The sequence below is a fragment of the Nymphalis io genome, chromosome 13 (genome assembly GCF_905147045.1).
Source record: "Nymphalis io chromosome 13, ilAglIoxx1.1, whole genome shotgun sequence".
In the NCBI taxonomy this organism is placed as follows: Eukaryota; Metazoa; Arthropoda; class Insecta; order Lepidoptera; family Nymphalidae; genus Nymphalis; species Nymphalis io.
The window spans coordinates 7,618,898-7,638,041 of record NC_065900.1 but is presented as its reverse complement, the minus strand read 5'-3'; the positions used below and the strand labels follow the sequence as shown (position 1 = coordinate 7,638,041).

General features: G+C 34.5%; 1 protein-coding gene and 1 pseudogene across 1 annotated transcript; both read left to right on the top strand.

Moving 5' to 3' along the window:
• Positions 1-10,641: 10,641 nt before the first annotated feature.
• LOC126772960 (uncharacterized) lies at positions 10,642-12,363 on the top strand (annotated as a pseudogene).
• Positions 12,364-15,013: 2,650 nt separating this feature from the next.
• Positions 15,014-19,144, top strand: LOC126772637 (uncharacterized). Its single transcript, XM_050493030.1, has 6 exons — positions 15,014-15,172; positions 15,248-15,308; positions 15,451-15,498; positions 18,275-18,445; positions 18,645-18,707; positions 18,783-19,144. The coding sequence occupies exons 1-6, from the start codon at positions 15,128-15,130 to the stop codon at positions 18,830-18,832; spliced, it is 438 nt and encodes a 145-aa protein (XP_050348987.1). The 5' UTR covers positions 15,014-15,127; the 3' UTR covers positions 18,833-19,144.

Below are 19,144 nucleotides of genomic sequence, written 5' to 3'. Positions count from 1 at the left end.
CCAATTATGCAGAAAATATGTAATTAAGTTATCGCATAGTTTATATACACCAATACCGTTTTTATACATTGTATATTACGGGTAAAATCTACAGGATTTTTTATTTTTATAGAATAGGAAGGCGGACGAGCATATGGGCCAGCATATGGTGGTAAGTGGTCACAAACGCCCATAGAGACATTGGCATGTAAGAAATGGCATTATTCCTCCGCCTTCCGCATCCAGTTGGTGCCCGCCACCTTCTTAAGGTCGTCGGTCCACCTGGCTTGAGGGCGCCCTACGCTGCGCTTGCCGATTCGCGGTCTCCACTCTAGGACTCGTCTGCTCCAACGGCCATCGGTCCTACGACATACGTGACCAGCCCACTGCCACTTCACCCTGCTAATTTTGCAAGCTATGTCGGTGACTCCGATTCTTTTCCGGATAATCTCATTTCTGATCTTATCCTTCAAAGATACTCCGAGCATAGCTCGCTCCATAGCACGCTGAGCGACTTTGAATTTGTGGACTAGTCCCGCAGTTAGTGTCCACGTTTCGGCACCGTATGTCATGGCAGGTAAGACGCATTGGTTGAAGACTTTCGTCTTCAACCAATGCAAACTGTATAAATGTATCTTCAAACTGTACAAATACTAAATAATTCGTCTATTCAGCTTTACACCGTCGTTTTATATAAATATTTTTGTATATTTGATATAGGATGGCAGACTAGCAATTGGGCCACCTGAAGGTAAGTGATTACCACTGCACGGCACTGTAAGACATAGAGACATGGTAAGCATCCCTGATATAACCAATGCGCCACGAACCTTGGATACTAAGATGTTATGTCTCTTGTGTATATATTTGATTATTTACTCTGGCTCATTTACCCTTCAAAGTGAAACACGACAAATATTATGTTGCTATATATAAATTGCTTTTTGGCTGTAGAATGTATTTAAATTCTAACGTAAATTTATCATTTTACATCATTTAATTTTTCTTTAACATAGCCTGGAGAATATATAATTATAAAAGCATAAAGTTATAATCATTTAAGAATGATAAATGGAAATATTACTGCTAAAATTAATATTAAACTGAAAAGTTTAAATAAAGTAACAGCGTGTAAATGCCCCACGGCTGGTCAGTGACCTCCTCAGACTATTAAGAGGAATAAATGGCCATACTGCGGCTTGGCTTTGTTATGTATGTTTACCCTAAGTCAGGATACCGTGCATTGAATTATAGTATTCATATAGTTACAATCATTAAGTAATTCATCACATCACATCAATTTTTTATTATAATACAAAATATTTGTTTTGTTCACGAATCACCGTAACAGCCTGTGAATGTCCCACTGCTGGGTTAAAGGTCTCCTCCCCGTTTTTTGAGGACAAGGTTTGGAGCTTATTCCACCACGCTGCTCCAGTGCGGGTTGGTGGAATACACATGTGGCAGAATTTCAGTGAAATTAGACACATGCAGGTTTTCCTCACGATGTTTTCCTTCAACATAAAGCACGAGTCTCCGTTAAAAATATATATATAAGCAAATTAAATTAAAATCATAATTTTGTTTTTAAACCTTTTATTTTTAGCAAATTAGTTTGATCAATTTAAAATATTTCATACCACGAGTATTTTAATATAATTTACAAAGTATTGAAAATATTAATTTAAAAATAATTACGTATACAAGCATTTACATAACCAAATGTCCTGTATATTGAACGAGCAGATTCTTGGCATAAAGGCTGCTGTTAGTGAGCCAAACGGTCGAATCTTGGCAATGATATGTTGTCAGTCGTTTGTTGGCCTATATTTTTAATTTTTAATACAGAATAAAGAGATGTAAACGTTATATTAGATAAAGTTTCTAAATCAGACTAATTTATATAAAGAACTCAACTATGACGGTTAGTTACCTCATCACGACTAAACCAAATGAAATTTGACATAGGAGTCAAATTTTATTATGATCACATAATAGTCTAGGGCCTGGGCAAAATGGAGTATAGACATTAAAGATATAGATTCACAGAAGAAATTATTTTCAATCAGATGTAAATGCGGTGAACAGCTAATACTTCTATATTTACTCACATTTTATTTATATTACCTAATATTGCATGAATTACTTTAATAGACTATCCGTCTATTATAACGGGAACGTATAATATTTCATGTTAATTCAATTAAAAAATATGTTTAATAATATAAAAAATATGTTATACTAGATTTATTACAATATATTAGGAAATAGATGTGCCCGCGGTTTCACCCGCATATAACTTAAAGCAGTCATCACTAAAATCGAATACCTTGCCCCAAGAATGATATATTTACTTAAGTCGCTTTAAGTATCCATTTAAAAGCCGGAAACACCGTGGTGCGCTCCATGGCGCTGTACGGTGCACCCATCTGGGTGGATGCTCTCACTGCTCGTAACAAGGCTCTTCTTCGGAGACCACAGAGAGTCATAGCGGTAAGAGCGATACGTGGTTACCGTACAGTGTCATGGACGGAGCGACAATTCTCGCGAGCGATCCGCCTTCGGAACTCCAGGCAGAGGTGCTTGCGGAAGTGTACCGGTTCCGGGTGGAAGCGAGGTCAAGCGGCGCCCGTCCAGGATTGGCGGAGGTGGAGCGAGTCAGGGCCAGCGAGCCTTGATTCGCAGGTGGAAGGAGGACCTGGAGTCCCCCTCGGCAGGCCTGGCGACAGGCCTACTTATCGGGCACGGTTGCTTCGGTAGGTATCTGCACCGGATAGCAAGGCGGGAGGTCGCTCCCTCCTGCCACGAGTGCGGTGCGCCTTCGGACACGGCGCGTCACACCCTGATTGAGTGTGCTGCATGGGGGCCTCAGCGTCATTCTCTGGCGGCCATTGTATGCGGAGGCTTCTCGCTGTTGAGCGTGATAAACGCCATGGTAGCGAGAGGTGCTGGAAGGAGATGGTCTCTTTCTGCGAAAACGTCATGTCACAGAAGGAGAGAGTGAGAACAGTGCTTCCGCTGACCCGCTTCGCCGAAGAAGACCGGGGAGAAGACGTCGGCGCTATGCAAACCTTCTCCTCCCACTGTAAGTATCGCCGGGGCCAGGGGGTGTCTGTACCCCGAGAACCCCTTAGAATTTGGAGGCCTGCAGAGGCGGGCCTACAGTAGGGACGTCACGGTAGTATGCGCAAGCGATCCCGTGGCGTCCCCCGAAAATACGGTGTTGGTACCGCTGGTTTTTTAGTAGGTATTCCGGTGCCTTCAGCGTTGGTGAGCCCCACATACCCCCCCCCCACTTCATGTGGGGGAAACGCGTAAATGCGTTTTTTCAGCGAAAAAAAAAGTATCCATGTAAGATGTAGTCAAGCAATGTGAAAATGTAAAAACCAATTTTACTATGTACTAGCTGTGACCGCGATTGCAACCGACTATAACTTAAAGAAATCACTAAGAGCAGACTTTTACCTAATATATCAGTATATAAAAAATTTTAGTTTTATTTTTTGTGGGATATTAGTATTTATTGTTTTTTACCAGATTCCCTTATTTCGATATAATTGAATGTATTTCCCTGTGCTTTATTTATTGTGACTGCAAATAATACCTTCACAGAATTTTTTATCCTTTTAAAACTAAAACGTGATTCTGATTTTTTTTAAATAGGTATTTATTATCAACTAACCGCATTCTTGCCACCACTGCACGCGGTTACGATTTGTACGGTAACTATTTTTAATTTTTATTCGTGTATATATTTAAGGCTTTACTTCACTTGTTAAACTAATTAACTAAGTATATCTTTAAAAAAACCATAAAAAATATATCGGCAGCGAAACAAAATATCTATCTAACCTATAAACTTTAACTTACAAAGTTATTTTCAAATCGAAAACAAATACTTACTTATGTATTTATGAGTAATTTCAAACGTAGATTGTTTCAACTAACAGTTAAAACTATAAAAAGTACTAAAAACTGTCTATGGTCTTATCTCGATATCTTTCATGGAAATAATACCATGTTTATAACGACTGCAAATAATGCATTAATTTAGAACAAATTTGATTACCATACAAAACGTTATTGTGAGTCAACCTTAAAAGATAGACATATCTACGCGTGGGCTCGTTAACCGACGTATGCCAGCATAAGCTGAACCTTATTTAATATAATTAATCATAAATTGATCTAAACTGAATAAAACAAACTCTAAATTTTAGTGAAGTTAAGCACAATACATTATTGAAAACCGTAGCCTAAAAATGTTAAGCCGTTTCTAAGAATAGCGTGCACAAACACACAGACAAACAGACAAAAATTCTAGAAATCATTGTTTTGGGTTCTCTTGCGTTAATAAAGACCCCCGATAATACTTTTACTCAAATGAAAGATTTATGTACAGACAACGATCAGTTACATTTTTATTATATGTATAGCTAGATATAAGTTCCCTTAGATATTTTTTTAATAAGTTTTTACTAAACAGATCATTAAGAATACACGACCTTTTTAGGACTACTAAAAGTTTTATTCCCTTAGTTAGGTGTTTTATATCAACAAGTTATACAGTATTCTTATAACAAAAAAATACAAACAACGTATACAGCTATATTCTCATTCCTCGTCCACGACAAATTTTGCAATTGCACTATTTTAAATAGTCAAAGGTAACAAACAGGGGACTTTGCATATTTAAACACGGTCAATTTATTTCGTAGAGTAATCACGGCATCGTTGCAGTACGCCGTACGCCATAGATTAAAACTGAGTGTTTAAAAATTTAAAGTGGATTTCCTGGCGACATACATCGCAAGACTTCCTGATAAACATCCCCGGGCGTCAAGACGCCGCGCACCTTCTTGTTTATGTTCCGAGCGACGCCGTGATGTATTGCACTGGGGTTAACAGCGCAAAGCAAATTCTTTAACAGAAATAAAGTGGCCAAGCGTAGCAACTAAACAAATACTTATTATCAATCTTACGCTGCTGGTTAGCGAGATAAATAATGTGGAGTTTAGAATAATTCCACAATTTCTATAAGCTTTCATTTAATCAGATTTAAAGAAAATAATTGATCAGAACTTACCACAACATGCTTATAAGCTATTATAATAATTAAATACTTAATTAACTGATGAATAAGTAATGAGATAGAACAGAATCGTCATCAAATTCGTTTTATTTTTAGTTTTTATTATTATTATACTATACTATATTATATTATACTTGTTATATAAATTGTACGTTGAAAAGGTACAATACTCAAATGATCGTTAATGTTAAAAAAATCTGTTAATTTTCGCTAAAAAAAGCAAGATTATTTTAATGTTATAACAGGAGAAGTATAGACAAACTTATATATACAAAATTCTCATTTTCGCGAGGTCAATACATCCCTTCTGTACGTAAATAGTATTTATTGATTGATATGGAGAATACAATATAATAATTTAATTATATTTAATGAAACAAATAAAAAAAAATGTTACAAAAAAGTGCTTGTAATACGCCTATTAACTTTGACTACAAAATATTTTGCTTTAAGATACCTACAGAAAACGAATTTGATACAAGATATGGGTTTATTTCATGTTCAAAATTTAGTTCAGAATTTATACCTTGCATCAGACCAAAACGAAAGTGGTGGAATTATCGTCTTTTCCGGTAAAGGGGAAGCACCCCTTTAAATATCACAGGAAAATAAAAATATTATTATCGCAGCCATAGTAAAAACATCAAGTTGGATGCCTTCCAAAAAAGGGCGATCAACGGTAACTTCCTAGTTGATAATAAACAAACGATGTTAAAGCAAACCGCAATCAATAATAAATGCTTCAAATGTTACATTATTTAATATGGAACTTAAAATTATTTTAAGTAATTTATTAATAATAAACTATGTAAATATAAAAATAATTTTATAAATTTCTATGTAAAGTCTGATAATTAACCTGTGACCTTATTGTGATTTAACCTTATGAGTAGTCTGACTTAAATCAGACTGGTTAAAGATTAAATTAATATAAGAATATAAATGTTAAATTAGTATTATATCGATCGCTTGGTAGATTTGCAAATGAGCTACCTAATTTTTAGTGGTTACCACTGCCCACAGACTACACGAAATATAGCCACCTCTTACATCGTCTATGCGTCACCAACTTTGGGAACTAGGATGTAATGTCTCTGTGCCGGTAGTTTCACTGGCTCAACAATACCAAGTATTGCTGGTTGACGATAGAATATGTGATGAATGTGACATACTAAGACGGGCTTAAAGCCTATATCTAAATTAGATATATTATTTAGTTATTACAATTTTGATTGAAGCAAGTCTTCGTACTTATCCGTGCGAAGACTTGCCTGCAAGTATGCTGGATTTTTTCCGAATAATCCAATGAAATTGAAACCATCTCTTTCTTTTCTACGTGCAGTTGCAACATCTATATCTTTTATTAATACACCATCCTTACATAAAAATAGATATATTAAAATATTTATAATAATATCTTTGTAAATTTACTTCGTGGTTATACGCAAAATTCAAAGACGGTGCCATTTTATTGAATTAATACGTCATAATTTCCTTAATTAAGCCCTAGGTAGCGTATCAAGCAATTTAAAAACTAAGAAATCTGCAAAAGCTTTAATTAAAGTTGATCAAAGAGTCTCGCAAACTTAGGGTGGCATTACTGTTGACTCGATTTGATTTTTAAAGATTTCAGAAGAACAAATAGTTATGACATATACCTTATGATTTTTATAAGGTAAAGGTATAATAAAGATATTATAATTTTTTATATTATATTCATTATTGATAGACAATGTAAATTTTAATAACGACTTAATCGAAAATAGTCTATATTTCACGAATATTTATTTGACAGTAAATAATTTTGATCACCAAAACTATTACACAAAATAGATGATAATTTAGAGCATTTCATATTAGAAATAAAACGCTTAAAAAAACAACATAAATAAAAACAATCGAATCAAAAAATGTGAAAGTAAGGTAACACTTAATAAACGGATGATATGACTTTTCGATATACGCACCTATAAACGGAACTCGCCAAAAAAAACTGAACAGTAAACTACCTATTAAGTAAGGCTTATGTAAAATATAAGCACGATAATTAGCTAACTATGATATTAAAGCTAGTAATGCTTATTTTTCCAAAAAAGAACGTTCTCAAATTTTATTTAAGGAAATGTAACAGCAATAAATCAATTTACGAAATGAATTGACTTAAGCACTTATCTTAAACTGCAAAAGGATTTATCACGACTTATTTTTATCTTATAGCACTCGTACTTTTCCATAATGTGTTACAAACTTGATTTACAGCTTTCAGTCGAATACTCGCAGTAAGACAATTTTAAACTTAATATAAACAAGATAAAGGCAAATAGTGACAGTAACTACTGCTATAACGTGGGATAATAAAGAAAATATTTATAAATGGCGGAAAGTAGTTAAGTTTCTTTTTCTGCTAAAAGTCGATATTAAAATCAAATAAAAAATTATATTGTACTTACTCTGGTATTGTTAAATTAAATTATGAAAGTTAATAAAGAGTCGGGATGACCCAGTGGTTAGAACGCATGAATCTTAACCGTAAATTGAAGGTTTAAGCCTGAGCAAGAACCACTGAATATTCGAGTGCTTAATTTGTGTTTATAATTTATATCTTGCTTGCTCGCCGAAATTTTGGGTTTCAATTATTTCATGTATAATCACAATTGAAAAGATTTCAAGGAATCCTGATTAGAATATAACCCGGATTCCCTGGATTTCTCAAACTTCATCATCATCAGGTTTTATATAAAAAAATAGGCAGGCAATAGGGACTGCCGATAGAAATCAAAACTTGAAACTGTTATATATATTTGTCCAATTTCCACATCTATTGGCACTCCAAGTAATAAGTCTATCCCTTTTTATTATATAGCTTTTATTCATCAAAATACACAGTATGTCGCAAACTCGGTACAAAATATTAATATAGCTAAATTTAAATAAATACTAGTTTAATTACAGTGATATTATTTGTATATACTGTTAGTTAGATTAGTTAGTTTGAACGACTTCATTATATTAACATTAGTATGTCGGTAACACGAAGCCACGAGTCCATCTCCTACGATAAACCAGCGCAACGCGCCTAAAGAAGTTTTCACTTCAAAAATACTAAACCAACGAGACATTCATATAGTATTAGAATATATACATGAAAATATTGTACCGCGCACAATCAACTAGATAAATTAAAATTCATCGAAACGAGACTGACACTGCAACGCAGTATTTATATTAACGTAGTGATTTATTAAATTTTCTGTTATCTCGAGCAGAGTTCCGAAGAGTATCGGTTTTCTTTTATAACTGTACTGATTATCGTAATTAAAAAGGAAAAGATGTGAAGGTATAATAACTCCTCAAAAAACATGGTGATAATTTGACAATATAGTTCATATTTGCTTTCTTTCAAAACACAGGATTTAATAAATGAATAAATGATTACTGGTGTAAGCTTGATACTACTTACTTGAAGAATAAAAGACGCCATATTTTAAGACTGAGAGATTTTAAGGCAGAGAATGTTGGATCCAAGGTCTTAGACACAATAAAATAAAACCTCAATCTTATAATTTTCTAATCGGATATGAGCAAAGATACTAAGTTAAAAAATGAAAATTTAAAGAATTATATTATTAAAATCTAGGAATTACATTTAAAAGGACATAGCCAATTTCTGTATAAGCGTTTACATAGGTATAGAATTTAATTCACACCAATGGTGTTTTATAATCATGAATAATGCGATATTAAATTGCTATAAATAAACTCAAAAAATCCTTTTATTAGATTGCTGCCAATAAGTATAAATTATGATTTTGCTATAAAAAAATATTTTTTTAATTTAAATTATAAGGCAACGTAATCGAGTGGTAAAAATATTAGAAACGAATAGCAAAAAACAAACAGTACGCAACGGAAAATTTGCAATGACTTACATTGACATTTGGCATAGAATCGCGCTTACGAACAAAAGTAGACGCGTTCCATTTTAAATATTATACAGTAACACTCTGTGAATGTCCCACTGCTGGGCTAAAGGCCTCCTCTCCTCTTTTTTGAGGAGAAGGTTTGGAACTTATTCCGCCACGCTGCTCCAATGCGGGTTGGTGGAATACACATGTGGCAGAATTTCAGTGAAATTAGACACATGCAGGCTTCCTCACGATGTTTTCCTTCACCGTAAAGCACGAGATGAATTATAATCACAAATTAAGCACATGAAAATTCAGTGGAGCTTGCCCGGGCTTGAACTCACGATCATCGGTTAAGATTCACGCGTTCTTACCACTGGGCCATCTCGACTTCAAGGCGCAAAGGTTTGCTGCACATCCCGAAGCGCGAAAGGCCACTGAGTTTCGAAATTGTTGATAAACCTAATTTTAAGAATATTATAGTATTATAAAATTTGTTTGAGCCAATATCTCAGGAACAGAGCATTTCCTCATGATGGGAATGGTACCGGGGGATAGGGGAATGACTCTTAGACAATTTTTAGTACTTTTTATAGTTTAAACATATTCCTAACAAAAAAAAACAATAAATTATTATAAAACAAAATAATCGTATTCTAGAACTTTAAAAATGCATAATTCAAAATAATAATCCGTTGCATGTAAACGCAAACTCATAAAAAAAACTATGCATGTCTGCGAGATGTGGCGGGTCTCATTCGAAAGAGGCAACCGAAATAAAAAACAACTCTTATCAACCCCAAATTCGAGATGCGAATTTCAAATGTAAACCCAAAATCTATAAAAATAATACCAATATCAATTTTCAAAACTCGGGAAAAAAATCCTAATTTCCTGGTTAAGCTACCAAATGTTTGGACTACTAGGCCAATATCCAATCATTCAAATTCACAAAATAGTTACTCAACATTATCTTTGACTGAAATGTCATAACACAATAACTAGAAGTGTAGTAATAATAACTGTCAGTGTCATTTGTAATTTGTTAATTATTTGTTATTGTACTTATACATGAACTTACAAAAATACCGACTGTCGATTATCTTCGTGTCTTCTCCATTCTAATTCCTATGTGACATCGGCGTTATTAAAATTTGGCAATATTCTGATATTGAAGACCATTAATCTAGGAATTGAATTGTTTCGTATAAGTTCTTATTTTCAGCACCAATCAGAGCTAAGAACTAAGATAAACTAATTAATATATTTGCTTCGGTCATTGCATGCAGTGTAAAAAATAGATAATTTTGTAGTAAAACAAAAATACAAAGTGTATGATTTTATTTGCTTAAAATGGATATTGATATTAAATGCTGTTGTGACATTCAATCTTTTAATAATTTGTAAAAAGTTACAAATACAGACCAAGAAATTTTATCTTTATTAAAAACAGTATTACAAAAGTGTAAGAAAAAAAGTGATAATAACTGTACTAGTACCGTTAGAAGATTACCATGAAAGAGTATTAAATTATACAGAGTATCCAAAAATGTTTCTGTATACTATATTAGAGGAAAATCAGTATCAAAAAGAAGTATAAGACATCTATGATCATTGTACTCATAGAATGCATTAATTTCATGTATTTTCAAAAGAAACTATTAACATTCAACAGTCAGTATAAAGTGTGTTACATTCCGAATTATTCGATCAGAAAAGTACAAATTCAAATCTGATTTCATAATGTTTAAAAGACAGTTATATGAATGGGGCTACATTCATAGAAAATTAATGGACTGTTCAATTATTATAATGGAAAATCCAAAAATTAAATTTGATAGATTCAATTACTTAAATAAAATAAAAAAAAAAGGTTGAAATGGAGAGAAATTTATTATTTAGATGAAAGACAAATTCTTAAGGATGCTATTAAGAAGTATAAATGCATTTTTGATGGAAATATTTTACAAACATTTGATGGGTTTCTTTATTTTCATATAATTACAAACAAAGGTTATTGAAAATGGATTATTTACTTGTCAAGATCCCAATATAACTTTTCCTGAAGTTTTTAAGAATTGGATGATCAATATTGTACTGCACAGCATAAAACCTGAGAGTGTTATTGTAATGGAGCATAATGTTCTCCGTGGCTTATTACCTAATAAATCTATTACAAGATTTTATACTAAGAAACAAATGCTGCAATGGTTACGGGAAAACAACATACCATGCAACGAAAGTATGTCTAAACCTTTACTATATGATTTAATAGAAAAATGTACTTTATATAATATAAATTATGAAATTGACCGTGTGTTTAAATCTTGTGGTCATGATATTATTCGTTTGCCGAAAAGATTTATTTCTAACTCCAACTATATTTTTTTTGGAACTACTTGTGTAAGAATTTTAAAATACCTGAGGAGAGTACAGCTGATACTGTCAAACATTTACTATCACTAAAAATAAAGGATTTAGATACACCAGTATGGTCATCTTTTATTGATGAAGTAATACAAATGGCAAATGATATTTATGAAATTGATGCACTTGCAGATAACTTACTAGAAGAATATGAATTTGATAACTGGACAATGTATGAGTAAAATAAAATAAATCTAACTATCATAAATTATAATTGAAAATCTGTTACAACTTATAATATAACTAAGTTCCTTATTAAATAAGGTTTATATAATTATCTTTTAATATTTTAGCTGAATAGGGTAAAGCCAAAATTACCAAGGTATATGATTTCAGCAGGCTAGGTATGTTTGTTTTTATGTTTTTATCTGACTGCCTCATTGGTCTAGTAGCTAGATGTAATGCCGTAGATCCGGAGGTCCTGAGTTCAAATCCCACGTTGGGGCGATCAAAAATTATTAGATTTTTCTGCCGAAAATTCTCAGTAGCAGCCCAGAGTCCGGAAGTTTACAATGTTGGCCCTGCGCCTGAACTTTTTCCGATCGTGTCAGATTGCTATCTTATCAGATTATGAGAGCTAGGGAATAGAGAGTGCACTTGTGTTTGCGCACACACCTGTGCACAAACACAAGTACACTCTTATGTTCTGCGCAGTTGGCTCATCTCTCTTGAGATTGGCCGTCGTGGCCGAAATTGTTCTGGAGAACATTATTATTATTATTATGTTTTATTTATTTATGTATGTTACATTTTTGCTCGCAAGAGCCTGTAAATATACCACTATTGGACTGACGCCTCTGCTTGAATGAGTTAGGAGCTTATTCCACCACGCTTCCAATATTTCGTCTTACCCCGCCAAATAAGGTATCAAAATCAAAAATTTTAAATGTATAAAACTTAATTCTTGAATTTAGAACTTGGAATGGCAAATTGTAGTAAAAGTAAAGTAAATAGTCTAATCACTACATATTATAAAACATGGTCCCCTTCACCCAACTGTACATCCCAACGCACAAAAATGAACGGAGTGAATCAAGATGAAGGTGTGTTAGGTGTTTAATTCATTATGGTTTTGTGCAAATTGTCTCAAATAAGACGATGATTGTTGAAGATATCGAATAAAAACATGCCGACTGGCGTGCGCTACGTAAACCAATAGAGTTATGTATTACGATATGAACGTTTTATGCAGTCTCTTAGGAACCGACAACACTGGCCAAACACCTCCGAAACATATAATCTCATGCATCCGCTGCCTTTTCACGGCTGAGCCTCGTCGTGAAGATCGTCGGTCAGTGGAACTCACCTCAGAGGGAAAAGTGATCTCAAAAGCGCGGGACCATCTAAATTGCCGTCCTTCCAAGGATCTAATTACATACATTGTAGATTCTCGGCCCTAGGATTACATCATATCTTGAAAAGGCCCAAGTACCGCAATTGTGAAAGGCCGATTCGCCCCGAAGCATCGCATCGTAGAGGTCTCGTCTGACTGTACGGATAAGGATCCACCTCTCCGCTTTCTGTTCGGGTGTCCCCCAAGCTAGCGAATAATGCATGTGGCATGAAGTGGCTGATCATTATCTACGAAAATTGGAAAGTAACTCGTCGTTTTCGTCTCTTGTAAGCTTCGGTTCGGTTCGGTGTCAACACCAGATCACTCCATTTTACTCGCCACTACAACACCTTAGGTACGTACACTCGAAGAGAGCGCGCTTATCCCATTTTTATTGAGAACTTGGGTCTGCTTATAGACCCTGCCTTATCGGATTCATATATTCATGAATGTACACACGCTGCAGCTTATTTTTGCAGTGACAGACGTTTTATTATCTATAATTCCGAAATGTTGTCTCGTAGAAGGCCATCGATGGCACGAAACTGGTATAGAAACAGTAAACTTTCTTCCTCGATTTCATGAGATTAGGCAGTTCGTATATTAACATACTCACCTAGCAAGGAAAGGCTTTTTTAGTAACGTTTTCTTTAATAATGATTAATATTAAACTTAATGTAATATAATTTGAACGAAGGTAATTGAAGAGATAATAGCCGGTGCGGTGATTATTGTGACAAATGGTGGCCGAGCTATTAGGTGACTTTAATTAAGTACGCTTAAGGTATGTCCATGACATATAGGCTTGCACAAATCTCTCCCATCAAGAAAAACCGTTTCACAAGTATAATGAACAAAAATTATGTTATGTTTTTACCATTTTTTAAGCAGAAAATGAACGCTATACTATGACAAGTTCTATAATTAAAAGATAATTTATAATAATAGCGATGTTATCGCTGTATTTCTGGAGGGCTTTTTAATACTGTACAGTTCAATAATTTTAAGCGTATCTTCCCTTTTGACGCCTTGATTAGAATATATTTTTTTATTAATAGGTATTAAATTAAATATATATAGCCGTGATGGCCCAGTGATAAGAACGCGTGAATCTTAACCGAAAATCGTGGGTTTAAACCCGGGCAAGCACCACTGAATTTTCATGTGCTTAATTTGTGATTATAATTCATCTCGTGCTTGGTGGTGAAGCAAAACATTGGAAGAAACCTGCATGTGTCTTATTTCACTGAAATTCTGCCACATGTGTATTACACCAACCCGTACTGGAGCAGCGTGGTGGAATAAGCTCCAAAAAGGGAGAGGCCTTTAGCCCAGCTGTGGACATTCACAAGCTGGTACGGATAAATATATGTACCAAACTCATTCTTCCTATCAATATCGGCCAGAAAAATACGAGTTAAATACACACATATAGTATAAGCAATAACTTAAAAATAATCATTACAATCACTTAGTCAACCTTTAAAACCAACTTGTATAGCATAATCTATAATAGTATATACCTTACCTTACTGATTTATAACCAGTGTTATTAAGTATACCAAAAACAAACAAGTCAAGCAGCTTGGGTTATTTTGAAAAACACAAAGTAATTTAATAATAATAATTAATACAAAAACAATCCACTTCGTTCAGAACATTTGACCAAATTCACATTTCGTCATATTTCGTATATTTTACCGGAATGTTTTTATATGTACCTACTCCAGCAATAATTGCCATGCCCGATGTCAATGATTTTTTTTAGAAAGTGGCTACCTTACATAGGTATTTGGTTCCACATAAATTACTTTTATAATATAACGATAATAATTAAGATTTTATTATCATTTTTTTAATATAATAAAGTAATTATTGGGATTAACTCGCTTAGTTATCAGGTCTATTCACATAAATATTTCTAAAATTGCAGTTTTACGTATGCTGTTTTCCTCTATCGTATACTACGTTTCGCAATTTATATCGTCCTAAACATAACAAAAGTAAGTTATTGGACAGAAACGATGTTCCCATTCATTTTTCTTGGAGAGCAAGTAAGTAAATCCCAGTGTTCAGAATCTCTTGGCCTCACTCGTTATATTGCAATTTCTAAATCTACGGATCTTGTAAGCTTTACGTGGTGCCTTACCAACTTGCATCTAAAATAAAATTGAACGTAACACAAGTTACTTTAATAGTGAATTTTATTTCTATTTTATTAAGAAGATTTCTTTTAATTTTTATGCCTAATGTTTGCTGTTAAACTTGGAACATAAAAAAATATTACCATTGATTAAAATCAAGGCATAACGCAGCACATAAAAAATATTAATGGATCACATCATTCCTTCATAAGCATTTAAAACGATATAATTTTTCACCAAAAACATAATGTGCTCTAATTTAGAAATAATAATGAAGATTGGTGCTTTTACGGTATTTTATTATTGGTGATAATTAAAATAACATTGATTTGATTTACAAAATGACAATTTTTTTGTAAATTTATAGGTGTTTACATATAATATATGGTCGGTATATGCACTTGATGAGACGGAACAAAAAGCGGGAAGTAAGTATGAACATAGTAATATAAATTATAAAAACAATATTCAAATCAGTAGATAGAAATAAATCAAATAAAGATTATTATATTACGTTTTAATGTTGACTCTATTTTATATTTTGTTATGTTTAAATTTTTATTCTTCTAGTGATTGAACCCAACAGAACACCGTTATTACAAAGACGAGACTTCGAAGGTAGGTTTATCAAAATTTTAAAAGTATTTTTCGAACAAAATTTGATTAACCGCTAGGCTTTGGTAAGTTTTCGTTATGTAGTTTAATTCGTAGATCCGTCTCTTCTTAGTGAATTTGATGTTAGTGAGATGCAGTTACAGTTAGAAGGCAGGTACATACATGAGAAAATAAAAACGCTAAGCTTGTAGTTTCGGAGGCTTTTGCTCTCTTCTAGGTTTTGCTTGGTACTAGGAATATTTTAGTTCCTTTTGTATTTTTTCGATTTCCCTACATCGTCATATTTGTGACTGCAATAGCGATTCGAGTATTTTAAAGAAACCAATTTATTTTTTAAATAAATATTATCTAATTTCCAGTACCTATTTCATTTTAGACAATTAAGGCACGATACTTTTAAGCTAATAGAACTTAATGTCCGACATTTTACTACATGAATCCTTTTATATAAGGAGGTCAGATGTGTTTGTTTTTTTTTTTACTTGTTACGTAAGTAATGTAACTGATACTGGAAAACTTTGTATGAGAGATTTGTTCAACTTAATAATGTCTACAAAAAGATAGTAATTTTGCAATTTGGACCAGTATGGTACGGTTTATTGTGCTGTACTAGTGCAGTACGGGTAGGTAAACGAATTGTTTGTGCACTTTATTATACGTATCAAAAACAATATTCCTATAAACACAAACTGGACCTCGCATACACATCCGCCAGAATTTACAAAGACGACAAGCGTGTTGGGACGGTTGCCGCTTTATAGAATACCGTGTAATACAATCATACTTTGTTTATGACCACTCTGCTCTACTAGCTTTGAAGCGTAGTACGTAGCATCGGACACCCGAGAGTCTGCAAGACCCCGGTAGGTACTCAGTAAAGGGAAATTGGTTGTATGGCACCGACATATCGAAGTCGAAGCGATGTTTTAATCACCTAAAGTCTAATTAATGATCGTCAGTACGGGTTTCGACCAAAACGGTCCACAGGTGATCTTCTAGCGTACGTAACGCACCTCTGGGGTGAAGCTATCGACAAGCATGGAGAATCGTTGGTTGTCAGCCTCGATATCTCCAAGGCTTTCGACAGGGTCTGGCACAGAAGTCTTCTCTCCAAGCTGCCGGCATATGGTCTGCCTGCTCAGCTATGCACCTGGATTGCCAGCTTCCTACACAAGCGTAGCCTTCGTGTTTTAGTTGATGGTTGCGCTTCACAATTCTATGTAGTGAATGCTGGGGTCCCCCAGGGATCTGTGCTATCTCCCACACTCTTTCTTTTGCATATCAATGATATGCTCTCTCTTGGGAACATACATTGCTATGCAGACGATAGTACAGTGCATGGTGGATACCACGGACGCGCAGTGGCTGGGCGAGCGGAAATTGAGGAGAGGCGGAAGGATCTTGTCATTGAACTCGATAGGACGTTAGAGCTCATCGCCAAATGGGGCTCCGATAATCTTGTTGAGTTTAATGCCAAGAAAACACAGGTATGCGCTCTCACGGCGAAAAAGTCAACATTTTCCCCTCTTCCCTCCCTCTGTGGTACTCCGCTGGTGATGCAAAGCAAAATCGCCATGCTGGGGATTGACGTTCGCTGCGACCTTAGTCCAAGGGATTACATCGAGGCTGTTATAAAAACAGCTTCACGGAAACTCGGAGTTCTGAACAAGGTGCGGCGCTTTTTCACGCCACAACAACTGTGCCTGCTGTACAAAACACAGGTACGGTCTTGCGTGGAATATTGCTCGCACCTTTGGGATGGCTCCGCTAAGTACCTACTTGAGGCCTTGGACCGGTTGCAGCGACGTGCCGTACGCATTATTGGCGACGTAAAGGTCACAAACACCCTTGAACCTTTACAATTGCGTCGTGAGATAGCAGCACTGAGCGCTTTCTATCGACTGTATCACGGCGAGTGCTCTGAGGAATTATTCTCTCTAATTCCTGCTTCCCCCTTCCTTCTTAAGTCCACGCGAGCTGGTTCTCGATGTCACCGCCTAACTGTGACATCAATTCCATCGCGAACAAAGAAATTTGGCAACTCCTTTCTTTGTCGCACTTCCAAAAAATGGAATTCCTTACCAGCTCACGTGTTCCCCTCCTCTTACAACCCGGGTTCCTTCAAACGAGGCGTGAAGAGGCATCTTGCGGGCCGGCAAGGCGAAGGCGGCTAGTGCAGAACGTTTTTCCCGTCTGTACTGGCCGTCGTCGCGTTTGGACTCTACTACCACTTACCATCAGGTGGAGTAGAGTCATTTGCCCTCCCGGCGATTATAAAAAAAAAAAAACCTGACAAGATATTAGTTGGTCAAGGAAAGCGACATAATCAAGAAGAGAAAGAATAATGAAATTAAAAAGAATAAAATATATATCATTAATAGAGCACCTTTATCAAGGTCAAATGTCCTTGAAAATCGTAAGAGGAAAAATGTAATAATCGATATAACGACGGTTTAATGAGGCTAAGCTCTAACTTCACCCGTGTGAAATAAATCACTTTCAAAATTATGAGTAAATAGGGATAACACCAGTTTACACAAACTTGTTGTTCAACAAGTTGTGATTTTTAAAAATTATAAAGATGAGAATGTGTAGTATTTGAAAATTGTTTTATCTTTATCTGAACTGTCATTTTTTTATCTTATGAAACTGTTAAAAGGCCCCGGAATATTAATTCTTATTCGTAACTACGAGTATCACTCTCCCTCGCTTTGCTTCGCCGTAGCCTAAACATTTTGTAACTTATATTTATAAATATAATCTTTTTTACATTATAAAGAATCAGAACTGTTAAAAAACAATTATGACCAAAGGCTTTACAAAAGGTCTGTAAGAGCAGAGTCATCGAGTAAAAGTGAAGAAAATGTTGACGATAAAGTTATTGAAGGGTTGAACGACAACATTAAAAAAGCCAGAGAAAGTGAATTATCTGACGACGCTGATAGCTCAGGTTAGTAAAGACAATTTTTTTTATATCGACTTGTATACAGCGAACAACGAGAAATATTTTTTTCAACACCAACTAACTTCAAACAAATCTTACCAAGAGTATCTCAAAATAAATTTAAAAATATTTTCGTACACCATTACGTATTTATATGAACATATTATTTAAACCTAAAGCTTACTATACTTAATTGATATTGCAGACTCTAGAGGTGACCGACGTTTAAGCACGAAAGGTTTTTTACCTGATGATTTTGAACGTGAAAGTGAGTAACTGATTATTATTATTCATTCAGTGATACAGAATTTAGATAACGTTATACCTATTTATTTAATCACAGGTAATTCAAAAATTCATGGAAGATACAGCAAGGAATCGGAAGAGCGATAATTAAAAACATTTGTAGACCGTTATGCTTTTATTATATTTCGCTACATACCATAATACTCGGGAAGGAAATACTGCAGTTTCACATAGTTCGATTTTAAATGACCAACATTTCTTGCACAACAAAAAATTAAAAACTTATTAGAATGAATAATGACGCTAAAACTGGCCAGATATTATTACAATTTGACGAAACTATGTATATGACTAAAGGTAAATGGTGGTAAAATTGTTGTTACCATAATTGGTTAAAATGTGTTTCGATTTAACAGTAGATTGACTAAAATCGAATAAAATAAACTGTTGTAGGACTAA

Coding starts and splice junctions, on each gene's coding strand:
- LOC126772637 (XM_050493030.1), top strand. CDS start 15,128: ATGTGCTCTAATTTAGAAATAATAATGAAGATTGGTGCTTTTACG. Junction 15,173..15,247: donor TGAAGATTGGTGCTTTTACG/GTATTTTATTAT, acceptor GTAAATTTATAG/GTGTTTACATATAATATATG. Junction 18,446..18,644: donor TGACGACGCTGATAGCTCAG/GTTAGTAAAGAC, acceptor TTGATATTGCAG/ACTCTAGAGGTGACCGACGT.